The sequence below is a fragment of the Sus scrofa genome, chromosome 14 (genome assembly GCF_000003025.6).
Source record: "Sus scrofa isolate TJ Tabasco breed Duroc chromosome 14, Sscrofa11.1, whole genome shotgun sequence".
In the NCBI taxonomy this organism is placed as follows: Eukaryota; Metazoa; Chordata; class Mammalia; order Artiodactyla; family Suidae; genus Sus; species Sus scrofa.
The window spans coordinates 46,796,959-46,819,136 of record NC_010456.5 but is presented as its reverse complement, the minus strand read 5'-3'; the positions used below and the strand labels follow the sequence as shown (position 1 = coordinate 46,819,136).

The following is a 22,178-nucleotide window of genomic DNA, read 5'->3' as shown; positions in this document are numbered from 1 at the left end:
AACCCAAAACCTCATGGTTCTTAGTTGGATTCGTTAACCACTGAGCCAGGACAGGAACTCCGCCTCTGGCTGTTCTTGCCAGGCATCTCTCCCCACCATTCACAGGAGCTTCTGGGAGCCACACAACTCCATCCGCCCAGCCCTCTGTCCATTCGGTCAATTGTTCACGCATTTGACAAAACATTTACCTATCGCTGACGTGTGCCAGAATTGTCAGCTGGGGCCAGAGCCCTACTGGATCTCCTCAGCTTGTGAAAATCAGACCTGAGCATTGATGGGCCTCCTGGAGAAGGTTAGAATGAAGCACTGATCCACACTCCCCTCGAAGAAAGGGGTTAGAGGGGACGCTAACTGTCACTGTTTTTTCTTTTTCTTTTCACAGCCCATCTGCAGCATATGGATGTTCCCAGGCTAAGGGTAGATTTAAAGCTGCAGCTGCTGGCTGGCATATGCCACAGCCACAGTAACGCTGGATCCTTAACCCACTGAGCAAAGCCAGGGATGGAACCTGCATCCCCATGGACACTGGTTGGATTCTTATCCCACTGAGCCACAATGGGAACTCCACTTTTTTTTTTTTTTTTTTTTTTTTTTTTACCGTCACATTTTTTAAACAGTATCTTTTCTCATGGTTATTATGGCAAATGCTTGTAGGAAATTGGGGAAATCGCCCAAAGGTAGGAAATTAAAATCACCATGAGAGATCATGCTGTTCTTACACTTTTTTTTTTTTTTTTTTTGTCTTTTTGCCTTTTTATAGGGCCGCTCCCTCGGCATATGGAGTTCCCAGGCTAGGGGTCTAATCAGATCTGTAGCCACCGGCCTACACCAGATCCGAGCCATGTCTGCGATCTACACCACAGCTCATGGCAACGCCGGATCCTTAACCCACTGAGCGAGGCCAGGGATTGAACCCACAATCTCATGGTTCCTAGTGGGATTCGTTAACCACTGTGCCACAATGGGAACTCCTGTTCTTACACTTTTGTACCTGGTTTATTTTCACTCATCATAAGCATTTTCCCTTTTTGGTGAATGCATCTTCCCAAACGTGGCACAGATGGTTTTGGAAAGGGTCTTCGAGACTGAAGGGTCATTTCTGGAAGAACTGGCTTTCCTGCAAGACACCAGTAGAGGCAGGGGAGCAGTTCCACCTTCTCCGGTGAAGAGGAAGAAAGGAAAACACTTCTGACTGCAAGTGACCCTGCCTTTGGCAAGTGATACTGCCTCTGACCCACAAACAGCCTGGGGCTGGCCCAGCCTGTTCCAGCTGTGCTGGAGGCCGGGAACGCCCACTGAGCTCAGGCAGCAACCTCAGTCCCGGAGAGCTCTGGGCAAGGGGTTACCAAACAGCCCTTTAGCTAATCTCTCTCAGAACAACCTTCTCCTCCTTCCTCTCTTTTGTCCTTTAAATTGTTGAGCGAATAATACATTCACCTGCTTCAAACACAGAAAGTATGAAATAGCCACGGAAAACCCTTCTTCTCTACCTTCCCCAGTTCTTTTCCTCACACACAAACATTGTGTTAGTTTTTATGCAATTTTCCAGAGATAGGGATCTAAATATATGCATGTAAGCAAATAGATACATTATAAATCTCCTGCATTCTTTTTTATGTTTAGTACTGTCAGATTATGAGTGCATGTGTACTGTTTGCATTTTACTTTTAAACTTAATGTATTTCTGTGCATAAAGCACTGTCAGTCTTTGGAATGGCTGGGTAGAATTCTGTTGTGTGGGATACACAGAGATGGACTTCTAAGTTTTTTCTAATTGTTTGCTGTTACTGAAAAATGTCATAAAGAATCACTTTGCACACGCATCATTTTGCACCTTTATAAGTATATCTGAGGAATAAATTCCTAGAAGTAGAATTGCAGGAACAGATGGTATATACATTTAAAATTTTCATGGATCTTGCCAAATCACCCTCCATAGGGGTTGTTTCAATTTACCCTCCCACCAGCAGTGTATCTTGGCAGCGCCTGAATCTGTTGGAGCCAGACTGCCCTCTCTGTCTTCTTCTGGGCGCCGTGCTGTGGGCCTAGTACAGCCTGCCTCTTTTGGCCTACTTACCCTCTGCTCCGTACAGCACTGTGCTGGAATAAAGTTGCCAGAAGCCAGCCAATCGACAGATAAATGTTTACAGAGTACCAGCTGCAGATTCAGCACTGTTCTAGGCGTGTAGGCTGCATTTCTGGCTTTGGGAAGCTTAAGATGTTCAGATGGAGAGGAGTTTTCATTTTAATATATATTTTTACTTTTTTTTAGGGCTGCACCTGTAGCATATGGGAGTTCCTAGGTGAAGGGTTGAATTGGAGCTGCAGCTGCTGGCCTTCACCACCGCCACAGCAGTGCTGGATCTGAACCACATCTGTGACCTATACCTCAGCTCACAGTAACGCCAGATCCTTAACCCACTGAGCGAGGCCAAGGATCAAACCCGCATCTTCAAAGATACTGGTTGGGTTTCTAACCCACTGAGCCACAACAGGAACTCCCTTTTAAAAAAAAGTTTTAGTGAAGTATAGTTGATTTACAATGTTGTGTTCAGATGGAGAATTTAAATTTGAGTTGAGAAGGGGTGGCTGGTGGCTGTGAGGTTGCTGAGGTGAGAAACAAGGTTGGCTGCACTGTGCCAGGTACAGATGTACCAGAGAGAGGAGTTCCGATTTAATGTCATAGGAGGTAGGGAGCTGCTGGCAGTTTCTGATCAAGGAAAAAGTGAAAAATTTATTGTGGTGGCAACTTGCAAGCAAAAAATGGGTTTCATGCTCCTTTGATTTTGCTTTGATTTTCTAACAAAGTGCGGTATCTACGAAGTAATCCAGCCTTTCACCCATTTGTGCCACTGCAGGCTAGCTTCCTTTTACGAGATAGCAATCCCGGAACTGGAATCTGCGATTAAGAAGAGAAGGCTTGAAGATAGCAAGTGAGGCGGGAACAAAACAAGAGCCTTGTTATGGGAGAGAGAAGCCCCAGCCTGGGCCCTGCCCACCCCAAGCGTCAGCATCCCCATCCCCAAGTTAAGGGGGGGGGGTGGGACCAAGGACCATGCAGGTTCAGCTGACTCATCCTACCTAGCAGCCTCCTGGCCTCGGCAGCCAAGCCTTTTCCCCCGGGCTGCTGCTCCAAGCTCTTATTAACCCACTGGTCCCTGACCTACTGTTTGAGCTGAAAGCTACCCTGGGACCAGCCAGCCTCTCAGAGCCTGTAGCCTTTTGCCAGCTGTTGCCAACAGCGACCTGTGAGGCCTTCTCAGCCCCGGGGAGGGTGTGGCAGGAACACCCTCAAATACTGCCAATACACCCTCAAATAAGCTCCCTCAGTGCCTTTTTGCCTCTCAGATCTACTTTTTCTTCTCTGGCCTTCAAAGGCTGCTAGGTGACCTGTGGCAGAGGCTCTCCCATTCCAGGAAGAAGCTACTGGAGATTTTTCACATCCTCCTGAACCAGATCTGCCTTCTCCCAGTCCTCGAAAGCAGGTAAGCCCTGGGGAGCCACCACCCCAGTGGAAGAGCCTCCTCCCCAGGCCCAGCAGAGGTATTTCGCTCACTTCATCTGCTCCCTCCCCTGCTCTGAGCTTGCTGAGCAAAGATGGTAAACCAAGAAAAATGCTTTGGTTCCTCCAACTGGCCGGAGGCCTGGCAGTGGGGTGGGAGGTGGGGTAGGCCGGGGAGGGAGCTGCAGATTGTCTGCCTGGAGTGAGCTCATCTTCCTGGGGTCCTGTTCCAGCTGTGACAACATTCAGGGCTTCATCGAGGAGTTCCTTCAGATCTTCAGCTCCTTGCTGCAGGAGAAGAGGTGAGCGTGTGGCTGGGCTGGACCTGCTGTGGGTCAGCCCCATGGTGCCCCCACTGGCCGGCCCCACGAGGCCTTACCTAATAGAGCCCCTGCCAAGTGCTCACCACGGTCTCAGCTTCTGGCATTTATGGTTGGGCAGCAGACCCAGGGAGTGGGCTGCAGCAAACCATCCCCTGTGGCTCCAGCCCTGTCCCTTGCCCCCCATCTATTCTCTGTGGCAGGTTCCTCCGGGACTACGACGCACTCTTCCCCGTGGCTGATGATGTCAGCCTTCTGCAACAGGCCTCATCAGCTTTGTATCCTTTTACCGCAGCCCCTGGGATGGGCCTGGCCCGACTGGGTCAGACCCAGAGGAGCAGAGGGACATTTAGCCCCAGAACACACGGTCAGCCAGCTTTCCCTCAACACCCACCAAGGCCCCAACCCCTGTTTCTGGAGGAGGTGACTGCTTCTGATCCTCAGGGAAGATACAGCCCTACTTTGTCTAGCCTTTGCTGAGCACCTGGGCCTTTGTGACCAAGATGGACTCAGCCCTGCTCTCCTGGATATCACTGTAGGATGGGCGATGGATAAATAAAGGAGCAGTTAGATAGAGTGTCACATGGGAGACATTCAGGCGGGGTGGGGGCAGGAGCCAGGGGAGACATCTCACCCAGTGGAGCTTGGGGTGAAGGTGTCACGTGGAAGTGAAGTCTAAGTTGAGAGTAGCACAAGCTCGTGGCCAGGTCCCGAGCTAAATGTTCAGGGGATAAGGGACAGAACTGGCCTGTCTGAGGAGCCCACAGACATGTGCGCAGATTGCAGGGGGCTGAGTGGAAGGGGTCTAGTGGGAAGGGGGTTAGGCCATGGCAGATGAGCTGGGGGGAGTGAGCAGACCTGCATGGCCATGGGGTGGCCCTCACTGAGAAGTTTGGGATCAGCCCTGCAAGCACTGGGGAGCCGCCGAAGGATGTGAAGCAAAAGATGACGTCGTCATTATCATACATTGGCAAAGCTCTGTCTAGCGCAGGGAAGAAGGGACTAGCCTGGGACCTCCGTGAGGCCCGGGGCCAACAAGGAGGATGCTATTGCTGAAGTGTGGCTGGTGGGGGTTTGGATGAGAAATGGGGCGAGGGAGCCTAGGCCAACTCCCAGAGGTGTGGCTGGGCAGTGCCCAGGACAGTGGAGGCGTGGGCCCCAGGGCCATTTGGATGGCTGGAGTAGGTTGCTCAGTCCTGCCTCAGGAACACCCTGTGGGCCTCCAGCCTTCGCAGAAAGCCCACAACTGGAGGCAGCCCAGTGGTGGTGCCCCATCAGGCCTTCCTCCTGGGGGTCAGTGCAAAGGAGAAACTGCTGGCTTGCTCCTGGCCCTGTCTTTACCGAGCACTGCTTTCTGCTGAGTGGCAGGTACTGGGTTCTGAGGCTTGTGTGACTGTGGTCTGGCCTGTTCCCCCATGTAGCCCAGGTGCCTGTGGTGCCCACTGGATGCAGCCCAGGCAGCCCCTGGCAGAAGCCATATGGTCAGATGCTGGGGAAGGATAGGGAAAATGATGCTGCCTCTGAGCTGGAAAGGATAGAGGGCTGTGGTCCCCAAGAGACTCCTTAACACGTCCTCACAGGGATGAGACTCGGACTGCCTACATCCTCCAGGCAGTCGAGAGTGCATGGGAAGGGGTGGACCGACGGAAAGCCACCGATGCCAGAAGCCCACCAGCGGCTGAGAATCCTAACGGGGTCGTGGAGACTGCTGAGCCAGAGAACTCCGAGGGAGAGGAGGTGTGTGACTAGAGCTGCAGTTTCCCCTGCTCTCCCGGCCCCTCCTGGCCAAATCTGAGAAGCTGGGGAAAACCTCCCTTTGTTTCTGCTCTCAGGGAAAAAGGTTTCTTTAAGAATTGACTGCCTCGGAGTTCCCACTGTGGCTCAGTGGTTAACGAATCCGACCAGACACCATGCAGTTGCGGGTTCGATCCCTGGCCTCGCTCAGTGGGTTAAGGATCTGACGTTGCCGTGAGCTGCAGTGTAGGTCTCAGACTCAGCTTGGATCCTCCGTTGCTGTGGCTCTGGCGTAGGCCGGCAACTACAGGTCTGATTAGGCCCCTAGCCAGGGAACCTCCACATGCCACAGCTGTGGCCCTAGAAAAGACAAAAAAAAAAAAAAAAAAAAAAAAGAATTGACTGCCTTAAGCTGCTGGTCAGCTCTCTGCTGCCTTTAGAGGCTGCTGGACTGGGTGTGAGGAAAGCAAGTCGCTTAGCTGTCAAAGCCTCAGTTTTCCCTCCATAAAAAGAAGCAATGGAGCTTTTTGCATGTGAAACTCCTTGGTAGTCCCCTCTAAACAGATAGCAGTGGAGCTGCTGTGGTTGCAGCGGGAGCAGCTCCCGGTCTCATCACTTGGCTCTCCAGAAGTCCCTCATGGGACCACAGACTCCACTGAGCTAGTGGAAACCTCTGATCTAGTGCTTTTGCTCCAGGCCTTTCTGGAACTCACCATCACCCAGTCTGGCCATACTGATTGGCCACTGAGCCAAGGACTCTTCCCTGCATGTCAGGAGGCACACAGTCTCTGAGGCCAGGCAGCTCAGGGGTATATCTTGGTTCTGCCACTTGCCAGCTGGGTGGCCATAGTCCCTCACATGGAGCCTTGGCTCCTCACCTGTAAGATGGGGCTCACCAATGTCCCCACCTCCGTGAGCTTGTGGAATGCTCAGAGCCACATCGTGGAGTGAGTGAATGCTCTGAGCCTGGCTGGTCTTGACGCTCCATTGATGGATGCTGCTCTTCTTCCTGTTAGACCCCAGGCCCTGTGACTACTGTCCCAGGACCCTGGAGAATGACAGTCCCATCTGCGTTTTTCTACCCTTTTCCCCATTTGGCTTCTTAGCTCAGACACGGAGGAGTTTTATTGTTACTTTTTTGATTTGTGAATTCTCTTAAATGACGAGCCTAAAAAATGAAGCCACTTCGAGCAGTCTGTAAACTGAATCCTCCTTATTGAAAAGAGAATAATCAGAGGGGACCATGTCCATACAGTCTAGACCTGATGGTTGCTGTTCCCCACCAATGTCACTCATTAACCTGTTAGAACGGGAAAAGGACCTGGTTCATAGAGGCCACAGCCATTTGTGGAGCACCTAGTCCACTCCAGGCACTGTGCTCCACGCTGTGTGCATTATCTCTTTGAAGCATTTGTTGTTGTTTTGGCCATACCTGCATCATGTGGAAGTTCCACATTCAGGGGCCAGGGATCAAACCTGTGCCTTGCAGTAACGATGCCAGATCCTTAGCCCACTGAGCCACCAGGAAATTCCTCTTTGAACCATTTGAAACAATCCCATGAGGTGGATGGTAGTAGGCCCATTTTATAAGGAGGAAACAGGTTCAGAGAGGGAAAGCTCCCTGCCCAAAGTCACACAGCCCAAAGAAGTTCAGCTGGTAAGTCATAGAGCCCTCTTATTTCCAGGGAGGGAAATGGAGACTTAAGTGACTTGGCCAAGGTCCCTCAGCCAGGAGGAACAGGGCTGGGATTCAAACCGGGCGCCCTGACTCTGAGACCAGTGCTGTGTGGGGCCCGTTCCCAGCCTGGCCTAGGCTTCCGCTCCTTTACTCTGGTTCTTCCTGCAGTGCCTGGGAGCAGCTGCGGCCCCAGCCCCTGCCGTGTGTGGCGTGGAGCTGGACTCACTCATCTCCCAAGTGAAGGACCTGCTGCCAGAGCTCGGGGAGGGCTTCATCCTGGCCTGCCTAGAGCACTACAGCTACGACCCAGAGCAGGTGATCAACAACGTCCTGGAGAGCCGCCTGGCCCCTGCCCTCAGCCAGCTGGATCGCAGCCTAGACAGGTGGGAGGAGGCTCCTGGCTGCCGGCCTGCCTCAGGTCCCTGGCCACAGCACTCTGGGGGGCCCTCATCAGGGGCCCTTCTCAGTTCCTCTGCATGCCTACTGCTCTGTCCCTGGTGTCCCAAGACTCAGCTTATTTTCTCTCCACCCAGCAGAAGTTCCCCACCCTATAAGCTCATGTCCTCTGTGGGGAAACATAGATGCCTCAGGCCCCCAGGAAGCCCTCATACACCCCCTTCAGGGCAGAGTGTGCACTGGGACCTGCCTGCACCAACAGGTGGGAAAACAGCTCAGAGACACAGGATGTGACCGAGGGGTCACAGGCCTTTGGAGCTCTGATATTGCTGGCCTGCCCTGTCATTGCCACCTTCCCAGTAGATTCCATGGGGAGGACAGCCAAGGCTTCCCTCTTCCTTCACACCCACTCTTCCTGAGTTGGGCACACTGCTTCCCTGAAGGCTCCCAAGGTTGAGGGGTGGGGAGCAGGAATGAGTACATGAAGTGGGTGTTTCTTCCATTCATAAATGTTTATTGAATGAATGAATGAAGTTAGCTCTGCCCTTGGACAAGCTCCTTGGCCTCCCTTTGCCCATTTTACAGGTGAGGGCATTGAGGCACAAAGAGCTCAAGCGACCTCTATCTCATAGGGCTGTTGTGAACATCAGATGAGGGAGGGAGATTTTAAACAAAAAACCTGCATCAATGGCACTGGGGACTGAGGGACGCTTTGTGTGAGGGGTGGCCACATACCCAGGCAGGGCCAGATTGGGCAGGTTTTTAGGCTGCGTCCCAAGTGTTGAAGGGGTTTGGAGGCTCTGACAGTGTAACATGGTAGGGGAAAGTGGGGTGCAGGTCGATGTCCACTGGCAAGGCCCCTGAAATGGGTTTCTCTGCCACCCCCCAGACAGGTGAAGCCAGACCCGACACCTCTGCTGACATCTCGTCACAACGTCTTCCAGAATGATGAGTTTGACGTGTTCAGCCGGGACTCAGTGGACCTGAGCCGGGTACACAAAGGCAGGAGGTGAGTTCAGTGGGCCATGGGGGTCCCAGGACCCCAACTCTGCAAATGCAGAGAGAAAGTGAGAGAAACTAAAGGCCCCCATCTTACGGAGCTTCAGCTCAGGGCTCCCCCGGCAGCCGGGCTCAGGCTCTCTAGTGATCCTGCTTTGGGCTCTAACTGCACTCAGGGGTTATCAGTGAGTCCTCCTCATTGACAGTGAAAAGCCAGAGGGTCCAAAACAAGCCCCTCTTCCCTCCTTAGACATTTGGGGTGTCCACCCCTGAATCTCTGGATGGGAGAGCCGTGCTTCCCAGCAGCTGCTCCTTGACCTGAATTTCTCCATTCTGTGACAAAATGAGCAAATGAAGGGCCTGTACCTGGTGAGCTTTTCATAAGTAACCATATTCCATTTGCAGGCCTTTTTGCTTATTTTTAGTCTATGTCCTTCTTACTTTTTTGGCTCTGGAAAGTCCATCCATGATTTATTCATTTATTCAACAAATATTTGCCTGTGCTTCCAGGCCCTGGATTTATTAGGTGCTGGGGATCTGTTGAGGAATGAAACGGACACGGGCCTTGCCCACGTGGAGTTTGCACTAATCAACTTGGCAAACAAGCAACATAAAATTGCAGCTGAAACAGATTCTATGAGTTGGAGGTGCTCAGACTTCTGAGCCTCTGGTTGGAGCTTTAGTCCAGGCAGAAAGTCTCCTCAGAGAAAGTGCCCTGGCATTGCTGGTGGAAGGACAAGGAAGAGTCAGTTCTACAGAGGGAGAGGGGACTTTCCCAGCAGAGGGAACAGCAGAGGCAGTGGCCACAAGGCCGCAGGGAGCATGGTGAGGGTCCCCCTGAGCTGACACTTTCTGTTTTGGAAAGATCACCTAGCTTTGAAACTGAGACCCATCAGAGAGCTTGAGAGTCAGCAGCCACATGGAGACTGTGACAGGATGGGGAATAAGACACTGACAGCCCCCTGCTGGGCCGCCAGAGTTTTTCTGGGCAGAGTTGATTCTTGGGCAAGTACAGCCTGCACTTTCCCCCATGATGGAACCAGAAGGGGACCTGCCCAGTTCTCGGCATAGGAGCCCCAGGCCAGAGGTGCAAGCTGTACCCCCTCCCCAGGGCCATCCAGTGATGGAAGCGTGGCTGGCTGAGGGCTTGGGGACCCGGCACAGGGCAACCATAAAGAAAACATTTGCAAACTGCTTAGTCACACACATTGCGACATCTCCAGATCCCAGGCTAGCAATGTTATCCTATGTCAGTGGCCGCTGTTCCAGACCAGAATGACCCTGCTATGGGGAGAGGGGCAGGCAAGGAGGGCTGTACCCCTGCTCAAAAGGTGCTCCAGGTGCCTGGCAGAGACCCTGGGTAGCAAATGTTTACTGAACTCACTGTGCTTGGTAGCCCAAGCTTTAAGGGTTACAAAGAGGCAAGGCCTCCATTCATGTGTTCATTATTTATTTATTCACTCAGCAGATATCTATTAAGTAATTTACTGTCTCCAGATCCTGTGCCAGAGACACCAGGGAGACAAGGTGAACAAGGCACCCAGGCCTCGCCCATAAACAGCACAGAGACCGTGGGAAAGACGTAGGCCATTAGACAAGCAGGGACGGAGTAGAGAGGTGCTGGGATGGGGCAGGGAGGAGCCTGAGCAGGGGCACCTCTCCTGATGTGGGCGGGGCAGAGGGGCCTAGGGCCTTTGGCCGTGGCTTCATGGAGCACATGAGAAGTTAAGTAGCATAAGGCAGATCACCCTTGAGTTAAAATGTGTGTGTCAGAGTTCCTATTGTGGCTCAGCAGGTTAAGAACCTGACTAGTATCCAAAGAGGATGTGGGTTCAATCCCTGGCCTCACTCAGTGGATTAAGGATCTGGTATTGCCATAAGCTTAAGCATAGATTGCAGCTGTAGCTTGGCTCTGGCATTTGCTGTGGCTGTGGTATGGCCTAGCGGCTGAAGCTCCGCTTCAACCCCTAGCCTGGGAACTTCCATATCCTGCAGGTATGGCCCATAAAAGACCAAAAAAACCAAAAAAACAAAAAAAGTGTGTGTCCGTTAAGTCGATTATACCAGATGGGTGCACTCAGTGGCTAAAGTAATAAGGACATCTGTCCCCTTGCATGATAGGCAGTCACAAGTAGGTCAGTCTAGGCTTGGTTGCTCTGTGGTGCAGCCATCCCGTCAAGGAGGCATCTTGCTCCCTCAAGGCCCCTGGGTGGCTGCAGCTGTTTCAGCTGTGACCTCCAGAAATGACCTCTTTCTGCCTCTGCTTTGGAGACCAGGAAACCTTTCCCGGAAGTCTCCAGGTTTCCCTCATATCTCACTGGGGAGCTGGGTCACGGGGCCGAGGGCCAGGGCTCCAGAAGGGGGAAGGGGCAAGACCTGAGTGAAATGAGGGTCTGTTAGGAGTGGGGGTGAGGTGAAGGGTGGTTGTTGGATAGATGTCAAGCTCATGTGCTACAGCTCTTTCATAGCAAAGCCAAGGAGACTGTGAGTGTAAGGTGGGGTCTCCGAACTCCCTTGGACTGAATAGTGGTACCCTGGAAGATAACAGTTCTCTCCCAAAACAGTTCTATTTACAAAAATGCCTGTGCACCCTGTGTGCCTCTTGGAGAGTCCCAGAGCCCATTAGCACATTAAAGGCTCTGACAAGTCCTGCAGGAAATGCAATCAGATTCCCTTTGCTCAGCAGGTGCCAGGTCCACTTCTATTCATTGTCTCATTTTATCCTGACATCATGCCTGGGTGACAGAACTAAATCTTGGCGAGGATAAGGGGCTTGCCTATGATCACACAGCTCAGGAAGAAGCTGAGCAGACTTGAGTCAGGAGACCTGTTCTGGCCATGGCTCAGCTGCTAGAAACTGTGTGACCTTGGGAAGGTTACTGTACCTCTCTGGGTCCCCTGCTTCCTCACCTGGAAAAGGAAGGGTTTGCCTCCTCTGTAGGCCCTTTAGAAATTCAAAGGTGGTTGTCACCTCACTAAGGGTCACTTTGAGTTGGGCCTTGAAGAACAAGCTGGAGGAAATGAGGAGGGGAATGGTGGCTGAGCCTTAGGAGAGCGCACATGTACCCCAGGCTTGCTACTATCTTGTAGGAGGCCGAGGAAGCCACCTGCCCTGGAGATAGTGTTTGATAGCTGCTTGACTGGGGTTCCATCTCTTTTCCTGACTAGTTTTACCCCTGATTTCCTTTACCTTCCTGGCTTCAAAAGAGATCATGGGCCAAAGCCATACCTTCCTGGATAGAGTACCCAGGGCACCATGCTCCTCTGTCCTTACCTGTATCCCTCCCAGGACCCAGCTAGGACGGATGAGGTTTGCCAGGCTTCTATGTGGTCCTGCCCAGGAGCATATACCCAGAGGCCACACAGTGTGACTGAGCCTCTCTACCACCCTCTCAGGACTGAGTAGACCAGGGGTGATGTGACCTGGCCATGGGACGTGGATGAGTGACAGCTCTCATTCATCCTTGGTCCCCTGGCCCAGCTTGGAGCCTGGTACCCAGTAGGCCCTTGGGATACATGTGTTGATTAAATGGATGTGCTTCTACCATTGGTGCCAACCACCTGGACAAGCTTGGCATCTTTCCTTTCCTCTCTGCCTCTTTCTTCTCCAGTTCTCAACTTGTCAAAGAAAGCCACGTAAGGAGTTCCCGTCGTGGTACAGTGGTTAACAAATCCGACTAGGAACCATGAGGTTGTGGGTTCGATCCCTGCCCTTGCTCAGTGGGTTAAGGATCTGGTGTTGCCGTGAGCTGTGGTGTAGGTTGCAGACGCGGCTCGGATCCCACGTTGCTGTGGCTCTGGCGTAGGCCGGTGGCTACAGCTCCGATTCGACCCCTAGCCTGGGAACCTCCATGTGCTGTGAGAGTGGCCCAAGAAATGGCAAAAAAACAAAACAAAACAAAAAGCCACATAAGGGCAGAGGCCACAGTTACAGGCCCCCTCTCCTGGTGTGCCGTGAGAGGTTCCTATGGACTGAGAATTCTCCCTGGTCCAGACCAAACATCACACCTTAGATTCTCCATTCCCCCTTCTCCAGATGCCCAGCCAGGTCCCATGCACCTGAGTTCATTCTCCTTTCTCTGTGTTTCCAGGGCATGCTTGCCTTCATTGGGCACATCTCTGCTCTTTGCCTGTCCATCACTCCACTAGACTGAGTTCCTTGAGGGCAAATCCACAGCTTACTCCTTTTCTTTCTCCCTTCCTTCTTTCCTTCTTTTTTTTTTTTTTTTTTTTTTTTTTTTCTTTTTAGGGCAGCACCCATGGCATATGGAAGTTCCCAGGCTAGGGGTTAAATTGGAGCTGCAATTTAAATTGGCCTATACCACGGCAGTACCAGATCCAAACTGTGACCTATATCACAAGCAAGACCAGATCTTTAACCCACTGAGTGAGGCCAGGGATTGAACCCACATCCTCATGAATACTAGTTGGGTTTGTTACCGCAGAGCCACAGTGAGAACTTCCCAGATCTTACTCTGTTCTGAATCTCTCCCCAATTCAGCCTTAGCACCTTGCTCTGCGCGTTGGAGACCCATGAAAAGGACTGTTGAAGGAAGCAAACCCGCCATGCCAGGGGCTGCTGTCCTAACATGCCCCAGGCTACCAAGCGCACAACCCACCAGACTCAGGCTCCTGCCCTTCCCTGCACCAAAAGCCAGTTAATAGAAGATTTTTTATGGATGCTACAGGCTTTGTGTCTCTTCTTTTTTTCTCCCCTATCCTTGATACATTCCAGAGGCCCAATTTCACAGCTAAGCTGGATTTTCTTGCCTGGCATCTCATATTGATTTTTCCCTGCAGGGCTAGAAACTACATTCCACAGGGCTATGTGTCTGACAAGCCAGGTTTTTCTACAGATTTGCAAAGCCCCAAGTCAAGAGGCCTGAGTCCCTACCACGGCTGTGCTCTGCCCACTGTGTTCCCAAACACCGCCCTCTCCCTCCCCTCCCGTCCCCTGCACCTGAGTTTGCTCACCTGTGACTTGACTGCAGCTAAACTTTCAGACTTTTTCTCGCCATGCAACCTGACATGGAAGATCACACTGCAGAACAGAGAAGGCCGCTCTGCTGGAGTTGGGGTGAGAGGGAGAGGGCAGGACCCTTCCTCACCTCTCGCACCCCAAGGCCCCCTAGGGCTCAATAGGAAAGCCACATGTGGCCTTGCTCCTTTTTCAAGTTTTGTTTTAAAAGATAACCCCAGTAAAAAAAAAAAAAAAAAAAAAAAAAAAACAAACAAGAGTTCCCGTTGTGGCGCAATGGAATTGGTGGCACCTCTGGAGTGCTGGGACGCAGGTTCAATCCCTGGCCCAGTAGTCCATATGCCTCAGGGGTGGCTAAATAAATAAAAACAAAAAAGACAACCCCAGGTAGTTCCCATTGTGACTCATCAGGTTAAGAACCTGACCAGTATCCACAAGGATGCGGGTTCAATCCCTGGCCTTGCTCAGTGGGTTAAGGATCCGGCATTGCCGCAGGCTGTGATGTAGGTCACAGATGTGGCTCAGATTCCACATCGCTGTGGCTGTGACAGACACCAGCAGCTATGGCTCCAGTTCAACTCCTAGCCTGGGACATGCTGCAAGAGTGCCCTCCAAAAGAGACAACCCCCTGCCCCTCCTCAGAATGTCCAGGCACTTGGTTGGGGAGCTTACTGGTCCTCTCTCTGTGCATTTACAAGCGTAGATATGTCTGTGCCTGCAGTGGATAGTGGCCCTGGTTCGCTTTCTGCCTCTCATACTGATGGGATCATAGGGTGTGCTTTGCTTTGTTCCTGGAAAATATCTTAGTATTCTTTTTCCTCCAGCAGGAATAGATTGTCGTCGTTCTTGGGAACTGCCACCCAGTGATCTATGGTACAGATGTGGCACAGGTCCTCTGGCCATCTCGCCCTTGATGGACATGTGCTGCTCTCCATTTTTTCACTGTTACAAAAAATGCCAAGAAGCAAATTCCCCCATCGGACCTCTCTGTGCGCTCAGCCAGCATTTCCCTAGGGTGGACGCATCCCAGGGGAGATTCCCAGCTTGCAGGGTGGGCGTATTTTACATTTTTAACAACTGCTCCCAGGTTGCGCTCCAGAGTGGCTGCACCCAGTCCCAGGACACCAGCAGCGCAGAGTCCCCACGGGTGCTTGATCTCAGTGCTGGCCTGAGGCTGGGAGAAGTGAGCCGTGGTCACTCTGAACCCTCTTGCTGCCCCCCTCCAAAGCCTGATGGTTTTCCTTCGTGTTTCCTTGCCCTTCCCTCCCGCTGCCAGGAAGACGGAGAACACTCGGAGCCTGCTGAATGACAAGCGGGAGGTGGTGGCACAGCGGCAGCGCTATGAGCAGTACAGCGTGGTGGTGGAGGAGGTAGGTGTCCCCAGGCCGCCAGACCTGCTAGGGGGGACAGGCCAGCCCCGGGCCCCTCAGACCCATGCTTCTGCCGCTTCAGGTGCCGCTGCAGCCAGGCGAGGGCTCACCTTACCACGGTGACGACTATGAGGATGAGTATGATGACACATATGATGGCAACCAGGTAGGCGCCAATGACGCCGACTCGGATGACGAGCTCATCAGCCGCAGGTGAGGCTGCTGGAATTCCAGGGGCAGAGCGGCCCTCCCTCAGCCTCCTGTTTATACAGAGGGGGAGCCCAAACCTGACTCCTAGTCTAGTGCTCTCTCCACCGCCAGCCACCACCTTGGCCGGTTAGTCTGACTTACCCTGAGTGAGGCAGCATTTATTGGGTCTCATGTAAGAGTTTTACAGTTTTCTTCTTATTCTTCTTTTTTTAATCTTTTATCTTTTCTAGGGCTGAACTTTCGGCATATGGAGGTTCCCAGGCTAGGGGTCCAATCGGAGCTGTAGCCACCGGCCTACGCCAGAGCCACAGCAACGGCAGATCCGAGCCCAGTCTGAGACCTACATCACAGCTCACGACAACACCAGATTCTTAACCCACCGAGCGGGGCCAGGGATTGAACCCACAACCTCATGGTTCCTAGTCGGATTCGTTAACCACTGCGCCACGACGGGAACTCCGCATTTTTCTTCTTAATTGCCAAAAACTCTTCCCAGTGGAATCTTACAGAGATTCCCCAGTTCCCCAGCAAAAGCAGAGCTGCCCTAACTAGCTGGGATGGGAGACCCCCCATGACCCCAGCTCAGCCTCCCCCAACCCCCCCACATAAGACCCTGGGACCCTCACAGGATCCAGGGGCTGGAACAAAGCTGGCCTCAAAAGTGCTTTGGTTTTTCCCAGCCTCCCAAGCCCTCTTTGTCCAGCGGCCCCCCTCACACAGTGGGTTCCCTCTTCCATGAGGCTCTCTCTCCAAGTTTAATCTGATCTTTGATCTCATTTTCTCTCTAAACCCTCAGGCCCTTCACCATCCCTCAGGTGCTGAGAACCAAAGTGCCCGGAGAAGGGCAGGTGGAGGACGAGGAGGAGGAAGAGGAGGAGGCTGAGGACGAGGCCCCTAAGGTACCTCCCTGGCAGGTGGCAGGTGAAGGGGAGGGTTTAATTCTGAGGGGTGAATCCGGAGCTGTGCCCTCCCCCCGCCCCCCGCACCTGGCCTTGAGGGAGCTCCAGCATCACTGCCTGAGAGCGGAGAGTCCCTTTGAGCCCAGGATGTCTGCTTGGAGAGCTGCTGGCTCAGAACCCACCTCTGATTGCCCAGTGAGGGCCCAGGGGATGGATCAGAGGCCAGGCCTTTGAGCTGCTGGGCTCATTAGGCCCAGGAGCCTGGGGGCCTGGAGAGGCTCAGCTGTCAGCCTTCGTGCCCAGCTTGTCAATTCTTGAAATCAGAGAGGCCTTAGAGCCCAAGGACCCTTTGGAGGTCATCTGGGATGGTGGGTTTGAAAGTTTTTCTTCAAATGAAGTCTTAACTAGAGCCTCATACAAAACAGAAAAGAGCACCACTGCTCAGGTCGAAGGGGCCCTGGATCCCCTCATGCCCTCCCACCAGGGTCACAAATTCAGATGTGTCCGGGACCAGGCCACCATCGTAAATGGGTAGCAGGGCCTGATGGAATCTGAGGTTGTGGTTGGGGGGAAACACACATGCCCTGCCCAGGAGCTTCTTAGCACCAGGGAGGCCTGAACCTTCCAGCACTTTCCCTTCTTCCAGGCAAGGGGTCAGCCCACATTTTTTATATATAGTCTTGCACTTTTTTTTTTTTTTTTTCCTTTTTCCTTTTTCCTTTATGGCCGCACCATGGCATATGGAACTCCTGGGCCAGGGATCAGATCCAAGCTGCAGTCTCGACTTAAGCCGCAGCTTTGGCAACACCAGATCCTTTTCACCCACTATGCTGGGCCAAGGATTGAACCTGCATCCCGGCACTCCCAAGACACCGATCCCATTGTGCCACAGTGGGAACTCCTAATCTTGCAGTTTTTAAAGGTTATGATTCCCCTTGTTTTGTTGTGTTTTTTGAAACAGCCCAAGTCCCCAGAGCCTGTCTGTGGTCCTTGGGTCCCAGTTTCCCCCCGAGTCCAGTCTCCACCCCCCTCCCCGGCCCCGGGCACAGAGCGGGTGTCCCCACAGTTTGTTGGCAGTGGCACCAGTGTGGGAAAGAGTCTGCTTGCAGGGGGCGGCTCTCTTGGGTTTCGAGGCTCTTCATTGTCTCTCTTGCGGCCATCCTGGCCTTCCTCTATTGCTCCCACTTGTCATTGCTGTGCTCCAGCTGTGGCCACCCATCTTCAGCTGCCTCTCTTCTGGGAATTGGTGGGAGGATCAGAGGAGGAGGCTTCTGGTGGAAATCTTGGACCTCAGCAAGCCAGCTGCATTCTAGGGTGTAGCCCTGCTGCTCTGTAGGCCCCCGACTCCTGGCCTGGAGACATCCCCAGGATGCAGCCAGGTGCAGCCTCACCTTGGCTTAGGGGAATGGGGCAGCTCATGGTTCTCTCCCTCCCCTCCACAGCCCGACCATTTTGTGCAGGACCCTGCAGTGCTGCGGGAGAAAGCAGAAGCCAGGCGCATGGCCTTCCTGGCCAGGAAGGGGTGAGTATTTCAGGAGCTGTTTGGGTGGAAGGGAAGGAACCCCAGGAAGCCCACACATAAACCCCAAGTGCTTTAAGTACATTAGTTTAGCTCTGGCAACAAATTTATGAAGCAGCTACTGTTGGCATTATCCTCCTTTTACAGATGGGGAAACCGGGCCCAGACATGTTAAGTAACCTATGAAAGGTCACACAGCCAGGTAGTGGAACAAAAATTCGAGTCCAGGTGGCCTAGCTCTGGGGTCCTCGCTTGTGACTATGACTTGATAGACACAACAGGGTTTATGACCCACTGCAGGAGCATGATGTGTCCGTGGCTCGCTGGTATCCTGCAGAGTATAAAATGTGGAAAGAGCCCAGACAGACAGGCACAGATATCCTTTTTGGCTGAGACAGGCAGGATAGGGATAGGGGTGCTTGAGCTGGGCCCTTAAAGGTAGAAAACGTGCAAAGGAGTTTGTCACGTGAGGGCAGAAAGGCGAGAAAGCTCAGGGGGGTCAGGTAGAGGGGTCTTTGGAGGAGAGCTGGGAACCAGTGACCAGACACTCCTCCAATTCAGCCATCATCTTCCCAGTGAGGGCACTGTCCGGAAGGATCAAAGACCAGCCCCCTATTCTGGCCCTGGGACTCCCACAGTGCAGAGGGCCTCACCAAGGGTAGGGAGCCATTGGATCTCATGTTGAAGGCAGTGGGGAGCCGTGGAAGATTGTTGAGCAGAGAGCAGAGTAACTCTGACTTCTGATCCATCCCAGTCCCCTGAGCACAGAGCTCTCGGCAAACCCAATAGTTGAGATGGTCTGAAGAGGCCCAAGGTCACATCTGAGTGCACTTGGCCTTTGGAGGCCACCAAGCAAGGCCCTGGGGTGTAGAACAGGAGTTTTATCTGTAGCACATGGCCGTCCCCAGCTCTTCACTGTGGGCTTTGGTCAGCCCTCCACCTGCTTAGCCAGAGGCCCATCAGGAGGCAAGGCTCAGAGATGAGAGAACAGCAGGCCTGGGGCTGACCGGAGCCTCCACAGCTCTACCCCTGCCAGGCCCCATTTTTCCTCACATTGGAAGCTGGGACCTGGGTGTCCTGGCCCAAACTCTGTGTCCTCTCCCAGGGGCCTCTGGGCAAGGCAGTGGGCTCTGCCCATCTCCTCCGGCTGATAGGTTCTTCTTGCGGGGGCGTTGTTTCTTCCTCAGGTACCGGTATGACAGCTCAACAGCAGTGGCCGGCAGCCCACGGGGCCACGGGCAGAGCCGTGAGACAACACAGGAACGCAGGAAGAAGGAGGCCAACAAGGCCACCCGAGCCAACCACAACCGGCGAACCATGGCCGACCGCAAAAGAAGCAAAGGCATGATTCCGTCCTGAGGCCATTGTGCCGGGGCCAGCTGGGCCCCCCAGGCTAAGGTACCATAGCCTGGGGCCTCCTCCCCAGTTGGCCCCTTGCTGGGGCCCCAAGTTCAAGTTCATCCCTCAACAGCCTCAGCTTTGCAGCCCCTGAGAAGGTCACCTCGTCCTCCACCAGCCAGCCGTGAGCGCCTTCTTACAGAACACACAGTGCCTTATCCCACAGTGGGGGAAGCCGTGGGCCGGCGAGCAGGCGAAAGGGACTGGGACGGAGCCCCAAAGCAAGCCCCCCAAACCTCGTGCCGTGAGACACCACCTTCCTTTCTCCCTGGATGGCAGGAAACCTATATATTCAAAAACAAAAAAAGGCCTGCAAATAAAGCTTTTGACCCTTTCAAGAAATGATCCATGCAGGGCCTGTGACCTGTTCCCCATGTCCTATTTCTTCAAGGGACGACCGCCATCAGGAGAGGAAGAGGGCAGGATGAGGCTTTCTTCATCAGCCTTTTGTGCTTGCTCCCCATTTTGACCCCTCTCGACCTTGCTCCACTTCACTGTGTAGTCCTGAGAACATTGCTCCCTTCTCCGAGCCTCAGGTCTCTGCCTGTGGAAGGAGGGGCCGAGGGTGTGAGTTCCTGCAGTCCTTTCTGTTTTCTTGTTTGGTCCCCACCACCTCCACCCTAAAAGGTAGGTACAGTTTTCAGCCCCATCGTACAGATGAGGAAGGCCAGGCACTGAGAGCTGAAGATGCCTGCCTAGGCCACAGCCAGGAGGTAGGAGAACAGGGATTGGACACTCAATATGTCCCCTGGCCTTTGTAGGTTCCTAAACCCCACACAGGTTGTGTCATCTCCATCTTGTAGATTCCCAAGGACAGTTGGCCATCAGCAGAGCCAGTCCCAGAACTCAGGGCCTCCTGGTTACACATACACTCCAGTAAATCCTCCAAAATCAAGGGGTCAGAGACAGGAAGACACACAGAGGATGTCACTGCCAAGCGCTATTAAAGTGAGTGGGACTTGGGCCTTGTGCCTCCAAGCCCCCTCCCAGCCATGGCCACCCAGCTCTTCATGTGGCCACAGGAGATAGGCATCCTGATTTCTGGCCGCCCAGAATGTGGCCGATAGTTGGCACATCAGCAGGCAGGGGCATTTGCTGGGCTGATGGCCCAGAGTCCATCAGCGAAAGCCAGGGCCCCTGCCCAGCTGGACCTTGACAAATCGCCTGAGATGCTGGTGCAATTTATTTGCACATGGTTAGGGTGAGCATCTGCAGCAGTAAGGCAGACAGGCACTTGACGAATTGGTTTTGTTAGGTCAGCCAGCACAAGTGGAAATCAATAGCAATTCCTCTGTCTCGCCAGTTCTCTGGCGTGTTTGAGATGCAGAGCAGATAGGGGGTGGTGTCCTCCCCTCATGCTGTCGAATTAGCTGAGATCAGGCCCGGGGTCAGCCATCCTGACAGGAAAAAGGAAGACTCTGTTTCCTCCTGGAGGCATTTGCCAGGGACCGAGCTCAGTGGCAGGCCTTTTTTTCTTTCTTTTTTTTTTTTTTCTTTTTTCTTTCTCTCACCGAGCTGTTCAGGCCCAGCTCTTGGCCCTGGAGCAAAGTGAAGTGGTGGTGGGGATGGAGAGGGGGGTGCTCCTGGCCTTCACCTGCCTTCCCTATTTCTGTTCATACAGCCCTTCACACCTTCACTTTGTCACCTGCATCCTCTTGGCCACCTGGATTTCAAGCTTCACCTTAGCATGCTGGTTTAAAGGATTTGAGAAGACAGGTGATTTTTCAAATTTTCCAGGATGTAGTGCCATGTCACACTTAGTCTCCCTTGAGGAATCACCTCAAGGTGACTTTCCATTTCTGATCACAAGGGCTCCCTTTCAGGGATGCTTGGAAAACAGTTCAGGGGTCAGCCAGAATAGTATTGGCAGGCATACCCCTTCACCTCTTGAGGCCTCAGTTTTCCTATGTCTGAAGTGGGTACATTGGACCAGATGAATGATTTCCACCTCGTGCCATTTAGATCCTCCTCAGAGGCGCCAGGATTTAAGATGGGCAATTGCGGAAGCATTACTAGTGAAGTGGGGTAGGGGCTCCGAACCCTGCCCACTCGGTCACTGAGCCCCACCACCCCCATTACTGCTCCTGAGCAGGAATTTTCTAAGTGCCTTCTCTGTACCCTGGCAGAGGACATGACTATCACAGGCATTTCCCAGGAAGCTCTTTAAGACCTCGTGCCTCCGAGAGGACTTAAGACTTGAGGTCTTTTCCTCTAGTCCATGAGTGGCAATGATGGTGGACATGTTAGTTTGCACAGTGCACCTGCGCCTCTCTGAGGTAGGCAGGCAGAGCCTGTCATTGGCATAAAAAGGGCCCCCAGGGAGCTCAGGACAGCAAGTAACTTGCCCAAACCCCATGGCAAGTTGGCAGCAGAGCCTGGATGTAGAGCCTTTCTGAGTGGCCCCTGAGATGGCCAGGAGCCACCTGGAAGAGTAAATGCTTGGCAAGAAGCTACCTGTCCCAGACACACGAGGAGCTTGGGTTCTGTCGCCCAGGGAGAGAGAGAAGCAAAGGAGACCCACCAGAAAATACAGGGGGTGTTGTGTAACCCTTTAAAATGATGTCAATGAATACTTGGTAGCAACATGAGAAACTAAATATTCAAGAGCTTTTTAAAAAAAATCTAAATATATTTGAAAACAGAATACATGGTAATGCACCATGATTGTAAAAACATCAGGAAAAAAATTTGTTCGCATTTTTCCAAGTCTGGAAGGAAATGTGCATAGTTTAAAATGAGGATGAGAGCATGGATGAGGATGGTGGTGAGACCACAATTATTTGTAATTAGAATAAAAGCGCTTACTGTGCACTTAACCATGGCCAGAGTTTCTGCTTGACTCATTCCTTGTGTTGTGTTGTTTAAGCCTCACACAGTAGATTTAGATGAGAAAACCAAAGTGTGGAGAGGGTAGGTGGCCCGTTTAGCAAGTGGCCAAGGGAGGATTCAGTCCTAGAATTGTCTCCTAAAGCCGACTCTTAACCCCAAAGTCACATGTCATTCCTCTCTTTCCCCCATACCTGCATCCTTACCACTGTTTGTTTTTGTTTGTTTGTTTTCCTGCTGTACAGCATGGGGATCAAGTTATTCTTACATGTATACATTTTTCCCCCACCCTTTGTTCTGTTGCAATATGAGTATCTAGACATAGTTCTCGATGCTACTCAGCAGGATC

At 52.7% G+C, this 22,178-nt stretch overlaps 1 protein-coding gene across 4 annotated transcripts in view; it reads left to right on the top strand.

Annotated features, from left to right (window-relative positions):
- The window catches only part of ASCC2 (activating signal cointegrator 1 complex subunit 2), a 45,173-nt gene extending 23,343 nt beyond the window's left edge, over positions 1 to 21,830 (top strand). For all 4 annotated transcript variants that reach the window (XM_021072416.1, XM_021072414.1, XM_021072418.1 and 1 more), the window contains 12 exons: positions 2,859 to 2,933; positions 3,378 to 3,485; positions 3,736 to 3,804; positions 4,026 to 4,100; positions 5,403 to 5,559; positions 7,403 to 7,617; positions 8,520 to 8,639; positions 14,884 to 14,977; positions 15,060 to 15,190; positions 15,984 to 16,086; positions 17,529 to 17,608; positions 18,793 to 21,830. In XM_021072416.1, coding sequence (XP_020928075.1) covers positions 2,859 to 2,933; positions 3,378 to 3,485; positions 3,736 to 3,804; positions 4,026 to 4,100; positions 5,403 to 5,559; positions 7,403 to 7,617; positions 8,520 to 8,639; positions 14,884 to 14,977; positions 15,060 to 15,190; positions 15,984 to 16,086; positions 17,529 to 17,608; positions 18,793 to 18,964 — 1,399 coding nt within the window. In that variant the 3' untranslated portion in view covers positions 18,965 to 21,830. The remainder of the gene's footprint in view (positions 1 to 2,858; positions 2,934 to 3,377; positions 3,486 to 3,735; positions 3,805 to 4,025; positions 4,101 to 5,402; positions 5,560 to 7,402; positions 7,618 to 8,519; positions 8,640 to 14,883; positions 14,978 to 15,059; positions 15,191 to 15,983; positions 16,087 to 17,528; positions 17,609 to 18,792) is intronic.